The 21,083-nt window shown below is 41.2% G+C and overlaps 1 protein-coding gene across 2 annotated transcripts in view; it reads left to right on the forward strand.

Moving 5' to 3' along the window:
- Positions 1 to 21,083, forward strand: part of CNST (consortin, connexin sorting protein) — a 139,069-nt gene that overhangs the window by 47,494 nt on the left and 70,492 nt on the right. For both annotated transcript variants that reach the window (XM_083176248.1, XM_083176249.1), the window contains 5 exons: positions 4,648 to 4,678; positions 5,928 to 6,014; positions 7,754 to 7,868; positions 11,374 to 11,395; positions 12,147 to 12,234. In XM_083176248.1, coding sequence (XP_083032374.1) covers positions 4,648 to 4,678; positions 5,928 to 6,014; positions 7,754 to 7,868; positions 11,374 to 11,395; positions 12,147 to 12,234 — 343 coding nt within the window. The remainder of the gene's footprint in view (positions 1 to 4,647; positions 4,679 to 5,927; positions 6,015 to 7,753; positions 7,869 to 11,373; positions 11,396 to 12,146; positions 12,235 to 21,083) is intronic.

Genomic DNA, 21,083 nt, shown 5'->3' on the forward strand with positions numbered 1-21,083 from the left:
TAATTTTCAAATTCTTTTTACTAACCTGCTGCTTGCCGTTAGTGGAGCACAGGTAGATGCATACTGAAACTCTTCTACTCATTTAGTATAAGGCCCCATAAATCTCTTTCATTCAGTACTAGGAGAGTGAGATGAGTGGATGTTTCTGAACTAGTAATAGGCTGCAACACCAGGGAGAGTTGTCAAAGATCTGTATTCACATACACTACCGTTCAAAAGTTTGAGGACAATTTGTGTTTTACATGAAAACTGACTTTTATTTATATAATGATTTGTAAAGGTTAGAAATAATAATTTTGTCCTTCAAGCTTTGCTTTCATCAAAGAATGCTCCTATTGCAGTAATTACCGCATTGCAGACCTTTGGCATTGTAGCTGTTAATTTGTTGAGGTAATCTGAAGAAATTTCACCCACGCTTCCTGAATCATCTCTCACAAGTTAGATTGGCTTGATGGGCACTTCTTGCATACCAAACGGTCCAGCTGCTCCCACAACAGCTCATTGGGGTTGAGATCTGGTGACTGTGCTGGCCACTCCATTACAGACAGATTACCAACTGCCCACTTCTTCTCTAAATAATTCTTGCATAATTTGGAGGTGTGCTTTGAGTTATTGTCCTGTTGGAGGAGGAACTTGGCTCCAATAAAGCCCTGTCCACAGGGTATGGCATAGCATTGCAAAATGGAGTGATAGTCTTCCTTATTCAAAATCCATTTTATTTTGTACAAACCTACCACTTTTCCAGCATCAAAGCAGCCCCATTCCATCACATTACTTCCACCATGCAGATGGCGCCAGGCACTCGTCCAGCATCTTTTCACTTGTTCAACTGCATCTCACAAATGTTCTTCTGTGTGATCCAAACACCTGAGTGGAACAATTTTCCATTTTTCCTCAGTCAATGTCTGTGTTCTGTTGCCCATATTAATCTTTTCCTTTTTATTGGCCAGTCTCAGATATAGCTTTTCTTTGCAACTCTGCCTAGAAGGCCTGCATCCTGGAATCACCTCTTCACTGTAGATGTTGACACTGGCGTTTCAGGTGCCATTTAATGAAGCTGCCAGTTGAGGACCTGTGAGGCGTCTATTTCTCAAACTAAAGACTCTAATGTACTTGTCTTCTTGCTCAGTTGTGCATCGGGCCCCCACTTCTCTTTTTTTACTGTAGTTAGAGCCTGTTTGTGCTGTTCTCTGAAGGGAATAGTACACAGCATTGTAGGAAAGTAGGCTTCATTTCGGAGAAAAAGAAAAACTGTCAAGTTTCACATGAAAGTTATTCTTCTGGCCATTTTAAGAGTATAATCGAACCCACAAATGTGATGCTCCAGATATTCAGCTAGCTGAAAGGAATGCCTGTTTTATAGCTTCTCTAACGAGCAAATGCTTTTTCAGCTATACTCTGATAATTCCACAAGGTTTTTCTAATCATCCATTAGGCTTCTAACGCAATTAGCAAACACAAATGGGCCTCTATACACCTACAGTATTTAGATATTAATTTAAAAACCAGACATTTGCAGCTAGTTTAGCCATTTACCACATAGACAATGAGCAGTATTCAATGTCCCTAAATACGATGTGCAGCGAATCCGGTTTAGGATTCGCTGCACATTTGCAGTGTTCCGGAGGGCTGGAGCCCTTGCTGCCAGCCCTCCCTTACACACTATTCAATGAGGCATCGCCTCGCTGCCCCTGACGGCGAATGCCGCAGGGAGCCGGAGGACAGCGGCAGGCAGGGAAATGGAAGTCTCCCTGCCTGCCCCAGAACGTATGTGGGGGGGAGGTGGGCTCCCCGGGAGCCAGGCAGCACAAGCTGCCCCCCAGGAGAGCCAGCAGGGGACCGGGTATTCACTGCACCCGATTGTGCATATCTAATGAACGGGAGCAGTGAATATATGAATATCTAATGAGCGGCTCTCGGCTGCCGGCCCCCTGCTGGCTGCTATGTGTAAAAAAAATATATATATGACTTTACCTCTCTTGCTGTTCCATTGAGAGTAGGTGTCCCTGATTATTTTATTCTTGGCCCTCTTCTCTATCTCTACATGTGCTCTCTGGGTGAACTTATTTGCTCACTCGATTTCCACTATGCCGAAAATACAAAAATCTACCCCTCGTTTCCTGATCGTTCTCCTTCCATCCTAACTCATATCTCCAACTGTCTCTCTGCTGTCTACTCTTGGATGACCCAGCGCTTTTTTAGACTTAAAATATCAAACACTAAGCTGACCTCTTCCGACCCTCCTGCATAAAACCTGACCATCTCTCATCCTAACCTGTTTATGCTCACTTCTCCCCCTTCTGTGTTACCCCTGTCTGTCTAACCCTCCCCTTTAGAATGTAAGCTCTCACGGGCAGGGCCCTCTCTCCTCATGTGCCTTTCTTAGAATATATAAACCACTGCCACCCTGATACTTGCTTCAGTGTCCTGTCCCCTGATGCAACTATCTGTATTAACCATGTACTTGTCCTAAACTGTCTTGTAATGTAATTTTGTTTTGTGTTTGCTCATAACTATGCTCTGTACAGCGCTGCGGAATTTGTATGCGCTATATAAGAAACTGTTAATAAATAAATATATATATTTTTTTATTAAATATATATTCATGTGCTGTAAGCACATGAATAAAAATAGCATGCCCCTTCTCAGAATAAAATTCCTGATTTTTTTTTTTACACCAAATAAAAAAAAAAAAAAATCACTTAGAAAGCAATTCGCCATCTTCTCATTGAATACACTTACGGCGAATCACATTGAAAAACCACCGCGAATTGCGGAGAGTATCAGACGGCAAATTGTCCGTCATTCACTGTTCATTGTTGGCGAAAAGTGCACGTTGAATAGGGTGATTCACTTTCTGACACAAAAAATCACCTTCCAAAGTGAAAATATCACAAATTCGCCATGAAACATGGCGAATTGGCCTCATTGAATACTGCCCAATGTATAGAGTGTATTTCTGATTCATTCAGTGTTCATTGGAAAACAAAAACGTGCTTTTCAAACTTGATGCCTATTTAATGAATCGATAATTAAACACAACGTAGTAGTTTTATGTAGGCAAAACATTATTTGAAAGTGTTTGCATTTGCTAACTTTTCCTACTTCAGATCCATTGATTTGGTTACCTTTGGCAAAGCATAGCTAAAATTAGAGGGGCAGCTCGCCTTGTACCGTAGGCACCTTTCCAACAATGGTACATGACAACTTGAGATGGGTAGGGCCAAAACCTACTGTACGGTATATTGTCTACCTGTGGCAAGTGTGTGCAATAATTGCCCATGTAGTGTTTCTACTGTTTAAAGTCATGTAGTTGATTATTATTTCTACTCCTCACATGTTTTGTTTTTAATAAAATTGCAGTGTTGACACCCTGCTGTAGATTGCTAAATATTGGTCACCAATCCTACACCCAAAACAATTCTAATCAACTGTAAAGTTTGTAAATTTGAATTGTGCAAAAATCCAGCCATGGCATACTTATAAGCTAATGTAATTATTTTTATGTGATGTACAGTACTCCATGGCACCAAGAATAATGTACCTCATTTGCAAGCAGTAATTTCTTCCTTCCCTTGCTAAATACATCCAAATAATTTCTGTTTACTGTATGTGATTAACTTCTACAGACTCATTAGTTCAAAAGCTCAGTGTCTATATTTCTACCACCAATTCCTATACGATTATCATTTAGTAAACACAAAACTGATCTGCAGAGGGCACGTTGTGTTTTGTGTTTCTTGGCAATACTGTCAGGGAACAACTCATACCAACAACTGTCCCTTCTACTTTTAAGAGATCACTGTCCCTTACATCTGGTGTAGGTAATTCCATTTCTTGTACAATGTTGAGTAAGATTACCATGACCACCAGCTAATAGCCAGAGCAACCACCATGTGCAGCACGGACAGCAGCTAGACAGGCTATGAGTGACTCCATAATTAGGGGGCCCATTTGCTGCCATCACCATGTGCATGACTGGGGGGGAAAGCTGCGCAGTAGGAGTGGTGATGTGCTCTGATATGGACTGTTCACATCATTCACAATAGTTCCTAAGTATCTTGTATAATAGAACGCTAAATGTGCCCCTCACCTCTATGAGGGGAATTTAAGTATTGTGTGCACCAGCCGCTAATAGATGTTGACTGATGGAACAATTGAAGAGTTGCTTAGTTTGGGAGTAGTGCGGACATTACTGTTCTGATGTTCCGTCATTTTGACTGGTTGGAAACTAGTAGTAAAATAACTAACTTGCTTTTTCCAACTGTTCTTATAAGCACAGGTCTGTCAGATTTATTTATATATAACTATGGAAATTTAGCAAAATTATATATTTTAAAAGAACAACAGGGAGTTACTGCTATAAACCTGAGCTGACAGGTAAATTAAATTAATGTTGCATAATGCTGACTGCAAAAGGGCACGTGCATGTCTAAACATTACATGTAATAATTGCTGTAATTGCAGCTATTGGCTTTGCATTGTTTGCTCAGCATAATCTTTGGCAATTGTAGCTTCTGCCTTTGGACAGAGATGAAAGTAGATAGGACAGCTGGATGCAAAGCATAAATCATTCAGCACAATTGCTCTTATTGTAGGCTAAAGCTAACTGCTACTGACCGAGTCTATTTTCTTTTGTTTCTTTAGATAGCAGAGACGTATTTTCAGGAGGAAGACTGTATCCTTTTATATGTGGCTACTAATATCTTGTAATTTATGTTTTCACAATCCTTTTTATGTTAAAACAAAAACTAAAAAACACAGTGTACATTTTATTTACTTTGACATTTTTGGACAGCGCTATTAAAATGAAGATGCATTTCTTGCCCAAAACACAATGTGTGTGGGCACCTTTAGGCAATGGTATTCCACATATGACTCTTCAGATGCTGTGGAACTACACATTTTCGCATGACCTGCAATTAATGCATGCTACTTCTGCCGCAGGGCATGCTAGGATGTGTAGTTCGACAGCAGCTAGAGAGCTGTATGTTTAATACCCCTATGCTATGGGATTTCTACTTGTTTGAGTGCAAAGAGGGAACCCTAACTTATCAAAATGAGGCGGGGTAAATTAAAGCTGGGCACACACTGGCGCAGCGGAGATTTGTTCCGACAACAAAACAAATTCCCTTCAGCGGGAATTGCTGGTACACATTGGCAATCACTGTTCTTTCCTTCATTAGCAAGTACTAGGTCTCTTGTCAGAATGGTAGGTTTGATGTGCATATCCCTAGTACACACATAATGGGGGTTATTCTGGTTAAGTCGCAAGACTCTCGGGTAACCTTAGACATGCGTGGCCATTCTGCAGGAAGTGGGCGGCGGCCAGCTGACATCCGGTGATGTCAGCTGCCTGCCCCCGGCACCCAGGTAATGGGCCTGAAGCTGAAATTCTCCAGGGGCCTTTTATGAGAAGTGCATGATGTGAGGCCATAGAACCCATACACTATAAGCACCAAAGTTCCCATAAATATATATAAGTACAAAAATTGCCTAAATGTGTAAAATGGAAATGCAATTTTATATTTAGTGATTTATGACCAACCATGTGGCCAGCTGATGTCTGGTGATCATAATACTGTCATCGTGATGGGCCTAGTTTTTGTGTGTAGTCCTGGAGCTGCATCGGCCCCATTGTTAATCTAGTCCTGAATGTACCTTTTACATAATGTTCTTTATTCTGTGAGTTGTGATTTTCCCTGGCATGGCATAGTTGGTGAAATTGGATGTTACAAAACAGACTCGATGACTGAAATTGACATTTGGACAAAGTCCATTTTTTGTACTGGTTCTTTTTATAATATGCAAGTATAATATTTTTTACAATGTTATAGTCAATCATTGCCTAGTTAGTTCATACTTTTAAGTTCAGGTTGTTTCCTATTTAGATAGTGTAAGGAAGTAATTCTTAACTGTTTAATCAGATGAGAATGCAATGCAGTTCATCCAGTTGGAACGAATATATCATGAGCAGTTACTTGCAAATCTGTCTGCTATTCAGGAGCAGTGGGGTGAGTAAATGATTTGCTTTGTACATCATGTTCTCTGCCACAAACAATTTAATTAGATACTTTTCACATGGGTATATTAACGTGCTTATGGTTCCACTTGTATATCAAGTGTGTGTTTAGCAAAGGTTGCTAATTGTACGTTGTGGTTTGTTCCTGAAAGCAACTTTTTTCATCAAGTTTTTTTTTTTTTTTTAAGGTTTTCAATCTTTTTAGGTTTAAACACTTCCTTTAATTTTATCAATGAGCCTGTCTATCTCCAAATCTTCTTCTGCTATGTACTTCCAGCAAGATGCTACACAGTATTCTGGATATGATCTGGCTTTTTTTTTTGTGACAAATATTTCTAATATTTGTACTTATTTATTCACCTATTCAGTCCATTTTCTGATATCTAGTATTTTTAAATATTTGGCCCCAATTAATAAAAATTAATGTGTAAGTAGCTTTGCCATCATGGCCTATACACATATCTGTGTTTTCGTTGTTGTTTTTTAATATAGCTCATCAAGGGTTTTGTAATGCTGTTGCTGCAGCACATAAAATAATTACATAATTAAATAATTACAAAAATGGGTCACACATGTGGCCGCATCAAGATTGCGATTAGCTGCCCCCATATGTGATCTATTCACAAGAGCATACACAAACATGCAATCCTTTGGTGTAGTATATACAGGGTGCATTTTCAGCTGGACCAAGTTGGAAATTGGGGGAGGTCAGGGGGTGATGTGAGAGAAGAGGGGTGACAAAGGGGAGCTGAAAAAGGTGGGAGGGGGAAGAGATGAAGTGGGAAGAAGCCGACGTACAGCAAAGATGGCCAGCAAATGGGTAAGTGAGCAGTCCGCAGTGCTGGGACCTGAAGTATGCATGTAGAGTAAATACTACAGATGGATAGAGGACCCTGTACACAACAGCTTACATTCTAGAGGGGTGTTGAAGGTATAAGAGGATGAGGCATTGAGGTTGGTTTTATTTTTGCAGTAGTGATATCAGAAAGGACAGCAAGATAGAGGTTATGAGAAGAGAGGTCATTTTGGATATCCTCTGCATGCAGGTAATATCAGAGGCAGAAGGAGCTAGAGCTTACAGAGGGAAGAGGTGTTAAGTTGGCCACCAGGGTCAGAGTCTTGGTGAACACCTAAAGGAGAAAGGGAAGGGAGGTGGAGGCAGACAGCAGACCGACATGTGGGAAATGACTTCTGGATGGTTCATGTGACAGAAGCCAACCTGGTCTTTTTAGTGAGTTCCTATAATTCTCTGTTAATAACACTTTATCCTCCACAAATGGCACTTTACACTCTAGGTTTAAACTAGGTCATTGATACAAGGTCAATTTTAACATGGGACTTCGGGGAATATGTACTAAGACCTGAGAAGCGATCAAGTGGAGAGTGATAAGGTCCTCTCAATCAGCTTCTAATTGTTATGTTATTTTTATGTTTGTAAAAATGGTTTGAAGCTGATTGGTTGGTAGTTTATCAATAGACATTATCACATTACTTTGTACATTTGGCTCTAAAACGAAACCCCTTGGTGGTACATTAATATTTTTTTAATATTCTGAATATGTTCCATTTGTAGCTATTCTTTTACCCTTAACCCTGTCCTCTACCAGTGTGTATTTAGCAGTGAATCAGAAATACAGATTTTCAGAAATCATCATTAGTGCTTTAAAATCTAAGGCTTATCAGTACTGAAATCTTTTTTTTTTTTTTCCTCTCCTACTTTCATTTGAGTAGAAACAAAATGGAGGACCACAAAATCTAAGCCATTACCGTCTCCTGAGAACATTGAGAAAGGACTGAGCTGCCAAGAGCTTAAAAAACTTTCCAGTATATGTGGCTCTCATCAAGAGTAAGTTTTCAACATATTTTACAGTGGTATGCGTTCAATGGGTTGACACAAATTAGGTCGACTACTAATGGCCAATAGTTCGACACCTTAAAAGGGTTGACATGGCTTAGGTCGACAGGGACAAAATTTCAACAACCGCAGTAGGTCGACATGAATTTTTCACGTTTTTTTTCCCCACAAAAGGTGATTTTCCATTTCTAAATATTCATGTGGACATAGAGGGAGAATATAATGTGCTGAACGTAGTGAAGCAACGTGCAAGAAGCATGGCGTGCAAAGTGCTAAACTGATATGTGTCGACATAAGTTGACATAGACAGAAAAACCGTGGAAAACACATGTCGACTGTCAATTGTCATGTGGATATTTTCTATGTTGACATATTGCTTGTGTCGCCCTTTTGTCCCTGTTGATCTAAGTGATATCGACCTTTTTTAAGGTGTCAACCTTGATTGGGTCGAACCTATGACCTGTACCCTTTTTAATGTTGGGTGTGATTTAATGAGATGCGATTTTTAGTCCATTTCCAAAATCGCACCTTATCGCACTTATCAACTTGCATTTTTTTGACTGAATTCGCATATTTAATGCGATACGAATGGTGTGATTTTTAGTCATGAAAATGTGCAAATTTGGGGAGAAGTACGTTTTGGGAGACATGCGTTTTTGTAAAAAAAAAAAAAAGGTGTGGGGTCCCCTTCTGAGCATAACCAGCCCTGGGATCATTGAGCTGGACCTAGTTCCAAAAATATGGAGGACAAAAATCGTAGGGTGGTCCCCCGTATTTCTGAAACCAGCCCCGGACTCTTGGACCGGCCCGGTTTACAAAAATACGGGGGACAAAATAAAATGGGGGTCCCCAGTATTTTCGAACCAGCAGCCACAGCCGGGGACACTTCTTACGTAAGGTCCCCTGGCTGTATCTTGCGCACAGCTGGCAGGGTCAGTATTCAACTAATAATAATAATAATAATGATAATTATATAGCACTTTTCTCCCAATAGGACTCAAAGTGCTTTACCATTGTCTTTACAGCTCAAAATACAAAACAAGCTTAACAATGGATGTCAGTGAAATGCTTGAGTAAATAGATGCGTTTTTAGTCTATTTTTAAAGGATTCTACAGTGGGGGCTTCTCGCACTGTGCGAGGAAGAGAGTTCCATAGAGTTGGAGCAACAAAGTTGAAAGCTCGCCCCCCAGATGAATTCAGGGAGATTCTGGGTACTGTTAGTATTCCTTCTTCAGTGGATCGTAGTAATCGAGTAGGAGAGTAAGGAATCGGCAGCTGCTGCAGGTACCTTGGGCCTTGGTCATGTAGGGCCTTGAAAGTGAGTAATCCAATCTTGAAAACAATTTGCAATTTTACAGGTAGCCAGTGAAGGGCGTAGAGAATGGGAGTTATGTGGCAGGAGCGGGGCTGTTTAGTTAATAGTCTGGCGGCTGCAAGCGGTGCAATTCTTTTGATGGGAGACCCAGGTAGAGAGCATTGCAGTAGTCTAGGCGTTATGATATAAATGCATGAATGACTTTAGGCAGGTCTTCTGAGGGAATTAAGTGCTTGATTCTGGCTATATTCCTTAGATGATAGAATGAGGATTTGATTGTGGCTGACACCTGATGTTTAAGTGTCAGGTCACTATCCAAACCACTCCCTTCACAAGCCGTTTCCCCCTCGCTAGGTGTTTGTAGCAAAGGGGAAACAGAGCTTGCAGCTGCTAAAACAGGGAGGCTTGAGGCTAAATGCAGCGGGCTCCCTGCATTAGCCGCAAGCCTCGCTGTTTGGGGAAATCCTGCCCGTCCTCTGACAGCAAGGATACCCTGGAACGTAGAATAGAGTGAGCAGTGGACACGGGGGTTAAATGGTGAGGATCGCTTGTTTTCGGCGATCCTCGCCATTTAACCCCTCTCACCAGACAAATTAAATACAGCCCATAGTGTGTAACCAGCATTTCAGTCATAAATTTAGAAACCATATTTTTGTTTATCAAAATGATATATTTTTGTTTTATCTGTGTTTGTTTTTGTTCTAGGATTTAATTTCAGAGTATATTGAGACATTAAACTGCTTACATTTGAATACAAACTAGAAAAATGGAGGTGTTAAATTGGAGAACATGGCAAGTAGGGGTATGAGAGTGGTGCAGCAGAGGTGGGGTGGGATATAAGAAGACTCTTACTGTGGAACAGTAATAATAGAGAGAGAGAATGCCAGATAGTATAGTAAGAAGAGAGCGGATGCCAGATGGTTACAGTAATGAGGGAGGGAGTATATGAATGAGTGGATAAATGTTTTCGTAGCAGCTAAAGAAAATGTGTACTCTTATGAATAGGAATGCATATTGCTATGTTGTTATCATTACAAATATAATAAAATAGTAACATTTCATAGTCAAATGTTTTAGTACCAGCGGTTTTATTGGACCTCTATTGTTACTTTACTTTATACAGCAAGAAACCGTTAATGTTGCGAGCAAAGTTTATTTCAAACAAAAAAAATTGTATTTGAAGCATACAACAATTTAATGATTTTCCTTCTATCCATAAACTGTGGTCTGCAAGTTTTTCATTTGGCTAATTTTATATCATAATGGATTTTCTGTAGTGACGGCTGTAGTAGTGGCTTTAACAGCTCTGAGCGATATATTTTAAAATATTGTGTTGTGTGTATGGCACTCTAGAGGAAGAGTGGGATGAGGGATGTTTGATGCCTCCAGAAGGTACTTAGGTGTGGTTGCAACTTTTTAATTGATCCAGGTGGTGCTAAGTTTTACTTGTGATACTGGGGAGATCTAGAAAACTATACAAAGTTAGGGGTCCATGAGGACTGGGGTTGTGAAAGACTATTGTAGACAGATTGCATGCTGTTTATCATCATTATTTCTATGGTGCAGTTTTCCCGCCAATTTAGGACAAATCCAGAACGATGCTTAAGGTGGCCATTTACTTCTATGATGTCTACACGATTCGGACACATCGGGCCGATAAAGCATGTGAAAAGTGTAAAATCCTATGTCATTTACTTACAATTCCAATACGATGCACAGTCCTATGCACTTTGGATTGATCCGGAGATTGTCACTGCTGCAATAAGGATACATCTTATCCTGGCGCGGTAAATGGCATGCCATACATTGTGTGCAAAATGGGCACATATGGTGTATCGCATGCAATCTGGTTGCTGGGGAGCCCAGCATGGCATTACAAGTTATCACATACAAGGCTGAATGCGATACCTCAGCCTCGTGTATGGGGGCCTTTAAAGTCGTATTTGTGCTTTGGGGTAAATCCCAAGTTTTATTTTAGTTCTCCTTGGTTTCTGGTAATTGTAATTGTTCAGCAGATTTGTAATGAAATGTGTTTCCACTTATCAATCCCGGACAGGTACAGTGCTAATATGAGCAGGAAACTTTGTCAGTTAATACAATTTTGTACAATGTTAATAGTGTCGATTTTGAAATTAAAGTCTGATTGTGCTTTCTTTTTCCTTCACTTTCTCCCTATAAAGTCCTCAGATCTCCAAGTGGAAGGTAAGTCTCTAATACTGTCTAATATTATGCACCGAGTGTACTTCCATGTATTGTTTTATTAAGATTTCAGCTTTAGTTTTTTCTATGTATCTTTACCCATATGTACCTAAATTTGCACTCTCTCCTCCATGTAAAACCCATAGGAGAGGTGCAGCTGATTGGAGGTGGAGGCAGGGCCTCAATATGAAGGTTTTTTTTATAGAAACACTTCACACTGGCTAAACCTCCTTTGCAGAACTATCCTCCCCATAGTACCCACTTCACTAGTAAGTTGGTGGTATGCAGGAGGGCAGCCTACTCTTCCAGGGATCCATAGGACTACCTGCAAATTTGGGGGTCTCCTTGCACCTTTTGGAAGAGTAGGTGAGTATTTATATTTACCTCTATTTTGGTAGACTTATATTTTACAATTAATCCATACCATGCAAATTTATGAACTTACTAGCATTTTATATATTTAATAAAAGCCCATGTAAAGCCCATATGTAAATTAAATGTTTTGGTTTAAATGAATCTCTTCCTACAATTCTTCCACTTGTACCTTTATTGTCAGGGTAGGCAGTGGCATGTGTGCGTCATGCCCTACTACTCACAGAGATGATTGGAAGGTGGTCAGGAGGAGGGCGTGGCCACAGGAGTAGAAGCTTTTTTTGTAAATGTTACCAGTTGGTAATTAGTTTTAAGATGATTTTCATAAAATACCATAAAACATTTTGTAGAGAGAATAAAATTTACATTTTTTTTTCTTTAGTTACCAGCTTCAGAGAAGTCTTTGAAAATTCCAAGCAACACTTTGTCATGTGGGACTGAGGTACATGGCCTGCTTGTTGAAAGTCCAGGTATGTTTGTGGTTTGCTGTACTCTTAAAGTATCTTTAGTATTAGTAGTAGTAATCTTCTATACAATGCTGTGGTAATAGCGAGAGTGTGTTGTCTGTCAAGGGCAATTTGAGGTAACAGTCTTAGGAATCATTTAATCAAACTGTGCCATACATTCTCCATTTTGTAGTGATTGTTCTGGGTCTGTTGTGTTATGTTGTATTGTACACAAAAAGCAGGGGTGACAATCATAAAGCAATTGTGTATTTATCAAGCAATTGTGTCCAATAACTATACAATAACTTCTTTTTCCACACCTTAAAGCAGTGATTCCCAAGCTGTGCGCCTAGGCTCCCTGGGGTGCCTCGGGACACTTGCAGGGGTGCCTCGGGTTGGTCGTCCAGGACCAATTCAAATTATTTATGATCAATTATTTCTGGACAAAACAAGTGCTGGTGGCTGCCAATCATAAAATGTGTACAATCAGAACCAAATACTGCCCTTTACCACATAACTGAACCTAAGAAGCACATATAAACACAATCTACCTAATTTGATATATATTTTTTGGGGCCTAGGGGTGCCTTGGAAAAATTCTGATACTCTAGGGTGCTGTGATTAGAAAAAGATTGGGAACCCCTGCCTTAAAGTGTTTACTCTTCATATTTCACAAGATAGAAAATAAGAGGTATCGTAAATATCTCCTATTTTCTTCCCCTTGAGGCCATCCCCATAGTTTACAATTTTGCTACATCCTGTCCCCATTGTAAAGTGTAGTTTTTTTAGTCTTGCATGCATGTGCTGAAGCCATGCATATAAGTTTAAGTCTGATGAACTCAGTGGGACAGCCTTTCAATTTTCCAGTCCCTCTCCCGTGTGTTGGAGACTCAGATAGCAATCCACGGTTCTAGATAGCCGCACATGCTCAGTTACCCTGCCAAGGTCCAAACATGCTCCTGTGATTAACATACCACTTAATGTCTTTGTTATGTCCAGTTATGGGGCAGATGTATTTAGCCTTAACAAGAGATAAATGCAAGGGTGATAAAGAGAGATAAACGTCCAGCCAATCACCTGCTAACTGCCATGTTACAGGCTGTGTTTGAAAAAAGTCAGTTAGGAGGTGATTGGCTGGACGTTTATCTCTCTTTATCACCCTTGCATTTATCTCTTGTTAAGGCTTAATACATCTGCCCCTATGTTTGGTAGATTCCACCCAAAAAAACATTGCATATTGCTAGAATATGTAGGGATAAGGATTCTTCACTTTCAGGGGCTGGTTGCATACTTTTTATAAATATGGTCTATTAAAGAGAAAACACTGAAATCAGGAATATAGGGGGTTATTCTGATTCACTCGGAAAGGCACAATCACTCTCTAATGGACAAAACCATATGCACTGCAGGTGGGGCTGATGTAACATGCGCAGAAAGAGTGATATTTGGGTGTTTTATTGTTTCTGTGCAGGTTAAATACTGGCTGCTTTTTTTTTTTACACTGCAATATAGATATCAGTTTGAAATACACCCCCCACCCAAATCTAACTCTCTCTACACATGTTACATCAGCCCCACCTGCAGTGCATATGGTTTTGTCCATTAGACAGTGATTGTGCCTTTCCTAGTGAATCAGAATAACCCCCACAGTAGGCAGTATTCAATGAAGATAATTTGCCCTGTTTCACGGCGAATTTGTGCTATTTTCGCATTGGAAGGTGATTTTTTGGGTCAGAAAGCGAATCACCCTATTCAACGTGCACTTCTCGCCGTCTTTCTAGGTGATTTTCGCTGTGTGTCGCCGTGTAGCAAATCGCCATCTTTTCATGGTGAAGTGGAAAGCGAACTTTTAAAATAAAGTTGTTTTTGTTTTACATTTGGTGTAAAAAAATCAGGAATTTTATTCTGAGAAGGAGCATGCTATTTTTATTCATGTGCTTATAGCACATGAATATATATTTAATAAAAAAAATATATAATTTTTTTTTTACACAGAGCAGCCAGCAGGGGGCCGGGAGCCGAGAGCCGCTCATTAGATATTCATATATTCACTGCACCCGATCATTACATATGCACGATCTGGTGCAGTGAATACCTGGTCCCCTGCTGGCTCTCCCGGGGGGCAGCCTGGACTGCCTGGCTCCCAGGGAGCCCACCTTCCCCCCACATACGTTCTGGGGCAGGCAGGGAGACTTCCATCTCCCTGCCTGCCACCGTCCTCATGCTCCGCAGGGGTTCACACTCGCCGTCAGGGGCAGCAAGCCCCTGCGACGTTGAATAGGGGGGACAGCGAGGCTCCGGAACACGGCGGGCAGTGGCGACTGTGCAGCGAATCCTAAACAGGATTCGCTGCACGCCGTGAATATTCTCATTGAATACGGCCCAGTGTGTTCCCTAATTTCTCCATACATTTTTGAATGAAGCTCGGACAAAAGTGAGGGGGGGTCGTCACGGGGCGGCTGGGGTCGCGGGAAGAAGCCCATAGGCTTCTATGGTGTATCGCCAGCTTTTGCTGTTGATAACCCCCGCAGCTAAAACCCGACATGCAGGTCTTCCTGCATGTGAAAATGCGGGATAAACCCCAGTAAAGGAGTTTTTAAGGCATTTTCGGTTTAGCGCATCCTGCCCAGGGACAATCATATGTTGCGTGTTCTAGCGTCTGCAAACCTGACAATCTCAATATCTGCACAGACAATGGAACAATAAAAATAATTTTCTACCCACAAAAATTATAAAATTACTCGTATTACAAACGGGCCCTTTCTCTTGTCTTTATTTTCCATTTAACCAGATTGAGCCATAGCAACCCGTGACCGGGTACAGCTAGTAATATATAGATATAATATATATTTAAAATCAGAATCGGAGGTTTCTGGCATGAGTGACATTCCAGGCCCTGTGCAACTCCACTAACGGTGGGCATATCTTCTTAGCAAGAAATGTGGCTTACTTGCAACGCAGTGTATGAGGAGACATGCACTTAAGTTCAAGTGCAGGTATTTAGATTCCCCTCCTTGAGCCTCCCAGGAACCTCCCATGGAGCAGGACCACATGCGATATATCCAACAGATCTCTTCTGCTGGTGGTGCGACTTGACCAAACCGCATGTATAACGCCCTAATGTATGGGCACCTTTAGACTTGTATAATGTTGTGTATGTTTGCACAAAATAATTTGCTAATTATCACCCCAAATCACCATGATTAAATTAAATTACCCAAAATCTCCAATCTATTACATTTTGTTTCAATTTATTGATTCATATTAGAATTTGGTAATTGTACTCTGACTAGTATAATTACGTATTTAAATAGGCCATGTATTTCAGTGGAAGCAGGGAAGCCCATTGTCATAAAGGGATATGTTCAGCATCCCGACAGTCAGAATGCTGTATCCCTCCGTATCCTGAAGGTAAGTACAGGGGTTAGGGATAGGCACTAGGAGGAGGGTTAGGCTGCTGAGTGAGGGGCACTTAGAATTAGGATGCAGTGGTGGGTTAGGACAAGCAGGGGCAAACGCAGGATTTTCAAAAGGGGGTTTCCAGAGGGGCGGAGCAAAATGGATGGACACTTAGGTGACCCAGTATATGCCGGGTCAGTTAAAGTATTAAAGATAGACCAAATGTATATAAATAATAATAATAATAATAATAAAATAAATATATATATATATATATATATATATATATATATATATATATATGTGTGTATATACACACACAGATATATACATAACCCTTAATTAGTTCATCCTCCTCTATAATATGCAGTCCTGAAAATGGTCTCTGGGATATCGATGTGAGATGTACCTGATGGCAGTTTTATGTTTGGGATACGCTCAAAATCCAGCCAGTCAGAATCCATCTTTGTGGTAAGTATTAGGGTTGAGGTTAGGGTTGTGTCGGCCTTTTGGATACTGGATGCCGGTATTTCATATACAACCGTTATCTTTAATTAGTCTTTTGGGGAGTTTGTTTTTATTTGGGAGGTTTTAGAAAGGGAAAATGTATATGGCAGTTTGCGCGTAGTAGACAATAAGAGTCTTAAATAAAAATAGATTTGGTCGCCCTTTTACAGGTCACACGTCTAAGTGTCTGAGATTGCTATACAGTGCCACATTTTATTCAAGATCTAATTTTGTATTAATATTTGCTTATTTGTATGCTTTGAGTACTTTAAATGTAATGACGTTAGATGAATTGGCTACAATTGTAAAGAAAGTTACATGCTAGAAATATTGCACATTCCTTTAATTCACCACTTTTGTCCAGCAGGGGTTGATGTTGTGTAATGAACATTTCTAACATAACTATATTCATCACTTAAAGTGTATGGCATTTATAAGCCTATTTCACCACTTATTGGGATATATTTTATCATTTGTCATCATCTGTTGTAAACCTTGCATAGCTTAATAGCGAAATGTTTGGTCTGATATATTTACACCTACGCAGGGCCCTCAGAGATGGTGAATCTAAAGGACTGTCTCTAATAAAAGGATTATAAATCCAGTAGTCTTATCACGATACATGTCTACCTGGTTATTTATATGTGTTTAATTGATATATAGTTACATTAGTTCCTGCAATATCTATTATCATTTGCATATATACTGTTTTGTGCATTTTTGTTAACGTATTATATTTGAATCAAACTACTGTGGATTTTCCAAGAGATTTCTGGAGTTTTGTGCTGCCATGCTCCCTCCTTCTATTGCCATTTTTATTTGGACAACTTTGTTAGAAATGCATTTTCAGGACTATTGATAGCCTGTTATGGTGTGTACACACGGTTCGATGTGCCTTAAGGTGCGATCCACGATCCGATCAGATCGGGATCGGATTGCAAGGCACATCCGATTTGCATACAATCTTGACTATATAGTGCAGATCTGCACTATATAGTCAAGGCAGCCAAGACTTTCTGGCTTGCAATACGTGAACGCGCATCGGGATCTGATCCGATGCCGATCCGATGTTTACTATATCGTCAACATCGGAAAGGAAATCGGACCGTGTGTTTTGACACTACATACCACGTGTACCACGTGAGGAAGTCCAATAGACATGACCCTAGTCTCCATAAAAAAAAATCATAACAGTGGGGGTATAGATGGGTGATTAGTGGAGTCGGGAACATTAAATCTTTAATGTGTAACTGGCTCCTCCTCTGCTATTTATATTTGTATTGCAAATATAATTTAGTTACAGTACATTGCTGTAAATGCATTGGGCTGGTGGCTCTTGTTCCTCTCCTATTGCCTTCCCTCTGCCATTTAGACCTGTCTTGATAGTATCTATGTGTGTGTGGCTGTGGTTTATATCTGTAAACATGACTTTCAAAGCTTCTGCACCCAAATCTCAGAATCTTTTCACATGCAAGGTAAGACTAAATTTACTCAGGCCACTGAGGGAACATCAAAAATTTGAGCTGGCTGTGATTATGAATCTTCTTCACTGCAGCCATTAGTAAGACTCCTTGGAGTCCTTCTGTGCCCACTAGTCATGTATTGTCAGAGGACTCTGAAAAAGGAAATCCCTTTGAGGAAGGAGGGGGGGGGATATCTGCAAATCTCTGATGAGGATCTCCCTGCTGGGGACACTGTGTCTTATGAGTCCTACACAAATGCCGATTTTAAGGCATTTTGTAAGCGACTTTGCTTAGTTTGGCAAGATTGCTTAGAAAATGTCCCTCCTTCTATTGTGTGTGTGTGTGTGTAGGGGCTATAGCGACAGCAATGTGCGTACCCGCAGAGATTAATGGTCAGTGATTGATGGTCAGTAACCATCAATCTCGCTGGTCGCCAGTGTTCTCCACCAGAGAACACTGGTGCTGTCAGCTCGCTCAGCACACATCACTGACAGCTCGCTCTATGTGTGGGCTGTCAGCGCTGTGTGCTGAATGATAGCAGTCCAGTAGTGCCTGACCTAGCATAGCTAGGAAGCCCCACACCCATCGCTATGTGTGTGTAGGGCCCATTATGATACAGTTAGATTCTTTCATTCTGGTGGTGCGTCAGACTTTAGTGCTTGCCAATATTGTCCATGTCAACTATTTGGTGTCGATCTACGAACAGTCGTCCTAGACCAGCGATACCCAAACTTTTTGGAATCACGGCGCCCTAGAGCATCAACATATTTTCAAGGCACCCCTAGGCCAAATGTTTCTTATTGAGAAATTCAGGAAAAAAATATTAAATGAAGTACATTGTGTATATATATATATATATATATATATATATATATATATATATATAATCACAATTATGTGGTGAGGGACAGGATTTGCTTCTGTTTGCCCACATATGATTGGCAGATGCCAGCACTAGTTTTACATGTTACATTACCCTTAAATAATATGAATTGTTCCTGATCCACCACCAACCCAAGGCATCCCTGCAAGTGTCCTGAGGCACCACAGGGTGCCAACGACACAGTTTTGGAAGCACTGCCCTAGACAGTGTGGTCCCTTAATATCCCAATTCCTGAAAATGTGACCTGTTTGGGGAAAATGTGCGAGTTAATGTTAGGGGGTTGGTGCTGTGTGGTGCCTGCTGCCGTGCCGGTGTAGCTGAACCACTTACATAGTGCCATGCTCTCTCACCTTCAGACCAAGACGAACCATGGTCCTGGTAATTCGCCTGCATCCAGACACTATGACCTAGGAGATTAGCTGAGTACTATCCATCCCATAACATTCCTTCAAAACAGAGTTTTGGGCCTACGTGAAGGTCATCCTCTGCAGGCTTGGCCTCAGAGCCATCTCCTGCCTTACGCTGCCCTACCAATCTACAGCCTGTCCACCATTAAAGCAATACCCCAGGGGAATGCAACCCACTTACCCGACTAACACAGCCCACAGGCTTAACGCTCAGCTATGGGGGCCTAAATGCCCATCCTAACTGGGCCAAAGGCCAGGAGGGACGGATTACTGGTGCCACAGGCCTAATGCACAACCTATATGGGCTTTGGGCCTAGAGGGCCCAGCTTATATGGCCACAGGCCAGGAGGCCCTAGCTTATTTTATGGCCCCAGGCCAAGGGGCCCAACAATAATGCACTCAAGGTCAAGAGGGCCTGACTGGTACCCACAGGCTGAGAGGGCCCGACTCTGCCTACAGGCCTAGTGCCCAAACACCCAGTGGTCTAGGGTAGGAGGTAGGTTGCCCAAAGCCACTTACCTGCTGTTGGGGGCCAGCGTACATCTTCTGCAGCTGGGACGTCCTGGACAGCAGCGGCACTGCTTCTTTTGTTCTGCCATCCGACGCTCGGGATCTTCTTTATTGATCCTGGTGTCTTCTGGCCTCTTCGGTGGCCGCCAGAACCCTTCACTCTACACTCCACATCCATTCTTCTGGAGCGCTCTTTCCGGGCTGCTGCACTCTCCTCTTCTGCTTTAAGGTGGAGTCTGATGTCAGATGCCAGGGGCAGGGCCGAGTATGATTCAGTGAGCGCTGATTGGTTCACCGCGCCCGTTTCCCATGGGCCGCCAATTTGGGAGAATTTTTTAAAAAAATATTAAATTGTCTTTATGTGTCATTCTTTCAGTTGTGTGTGATGGACAGAAATCCTATCATATCATACGTTATGATTGGCAGCCACCAGCACTGTTTTTTTCTATTACATTGACCATAAATAATTTGAATCGGTCCTGGACCAGGGACCCATTCAAATGTCCCGAGGCACCCAAGGATGCCATCGCGCACATTTTGGGAACCACTGTGCTAGCCATATAACGCATCATTTGTACATTATCCACTTAATGGTAAGAAGGCGTTTTTCCTATAAGGAGCAAAACAATTTGCATGTTTTGGAGATGCACATGTTTCATTGGGAATAATTGTTCTTTTTTGTAGACTATTAAAGTATATTTGATCTTTTTATCATGGTCCTTTTTTTTTGTTAGCATATTTTAGTATGTTGTTCTGTGTTGTTTAGACACAGTATTTGATATTCTTATGTCGGGCAGAAAAAAAAAACCCGAAACATGCCCAAACCGTAAATTGACTTCTGAATGTGTATTCTGTACTAGATTATGACACAGTACCCCAAGCTAAGGTGTATGTTTTACATGGCTCTTTACTTTCCCTTTCCCTTGAGCCTAATTCTGTATGGTCTGTGGACACTGGCAGTAAGTGGAATTTAGTATCCTCTTATTTTGCCTTTAACCCCTTCCCGACATTTGACGTACATTTACGTCATGGTCGGGAAGTACTTCCCGACACATGGCATAAATGTACGTCATGGTTTCTAACTGTCACTGCGTCTATAGACGCAGTGACAGTTAGGTGATGTCTGCTGTCCCTGACAGCAGACATCCCCCCTCGCCGCCCAGGGGGGGCAGGGGTGCCCCCCCCCGGTCGGCGATCGCTGTGATTGGCTGTTCAAATCTGAACAGCCATTCACAGCGTTTCCTGTGTTACCGGCGGCTAAGCCGCTCGGTAACACAGGGATCGGTGGTGATCGGTGCTGTCAAGTACAGCACCGATCACCACCGATGTGCAGCCCCCCCCTCGCACCCGCCGGGCACTCACCCGGCAGCAGCAGCAGCTCCCCCGGCAGCTCAGCGCAGCAGCGCTGCCCTCCTCCCTCCTCCCTCCTCCCCCCTCCCCCCGCAGCAGCAGCAGCAGCAGCAGCATCAAGCTGCACAGTAAAAATAAATATGTGTAATGAATGAATGAATAAATATATATATATATATATATATATATATATATATATATATATATACACACACACATATATATATATATATATATATATATATATATATATATATGTGTGTGTATATATATGTATATATATATATATACACACACATATATATATATATATATGTGTGTGTGTGTATATATATATATATATATATATATATA

This window comes from Crinia signifera, chromosome 3 (genome assembly GCF_055691185.1).
Source record: "Crinia signifera chromosome 3, ASM5569118v1, whole genome shotgun sequence".
NCBI classification, from domain to species: domain Eukaryota; kingdom Metazoa; phylum Chordata; class Amphibia; order Anura; family Myobatrachidae; genus Crinia; species Crinia signifera.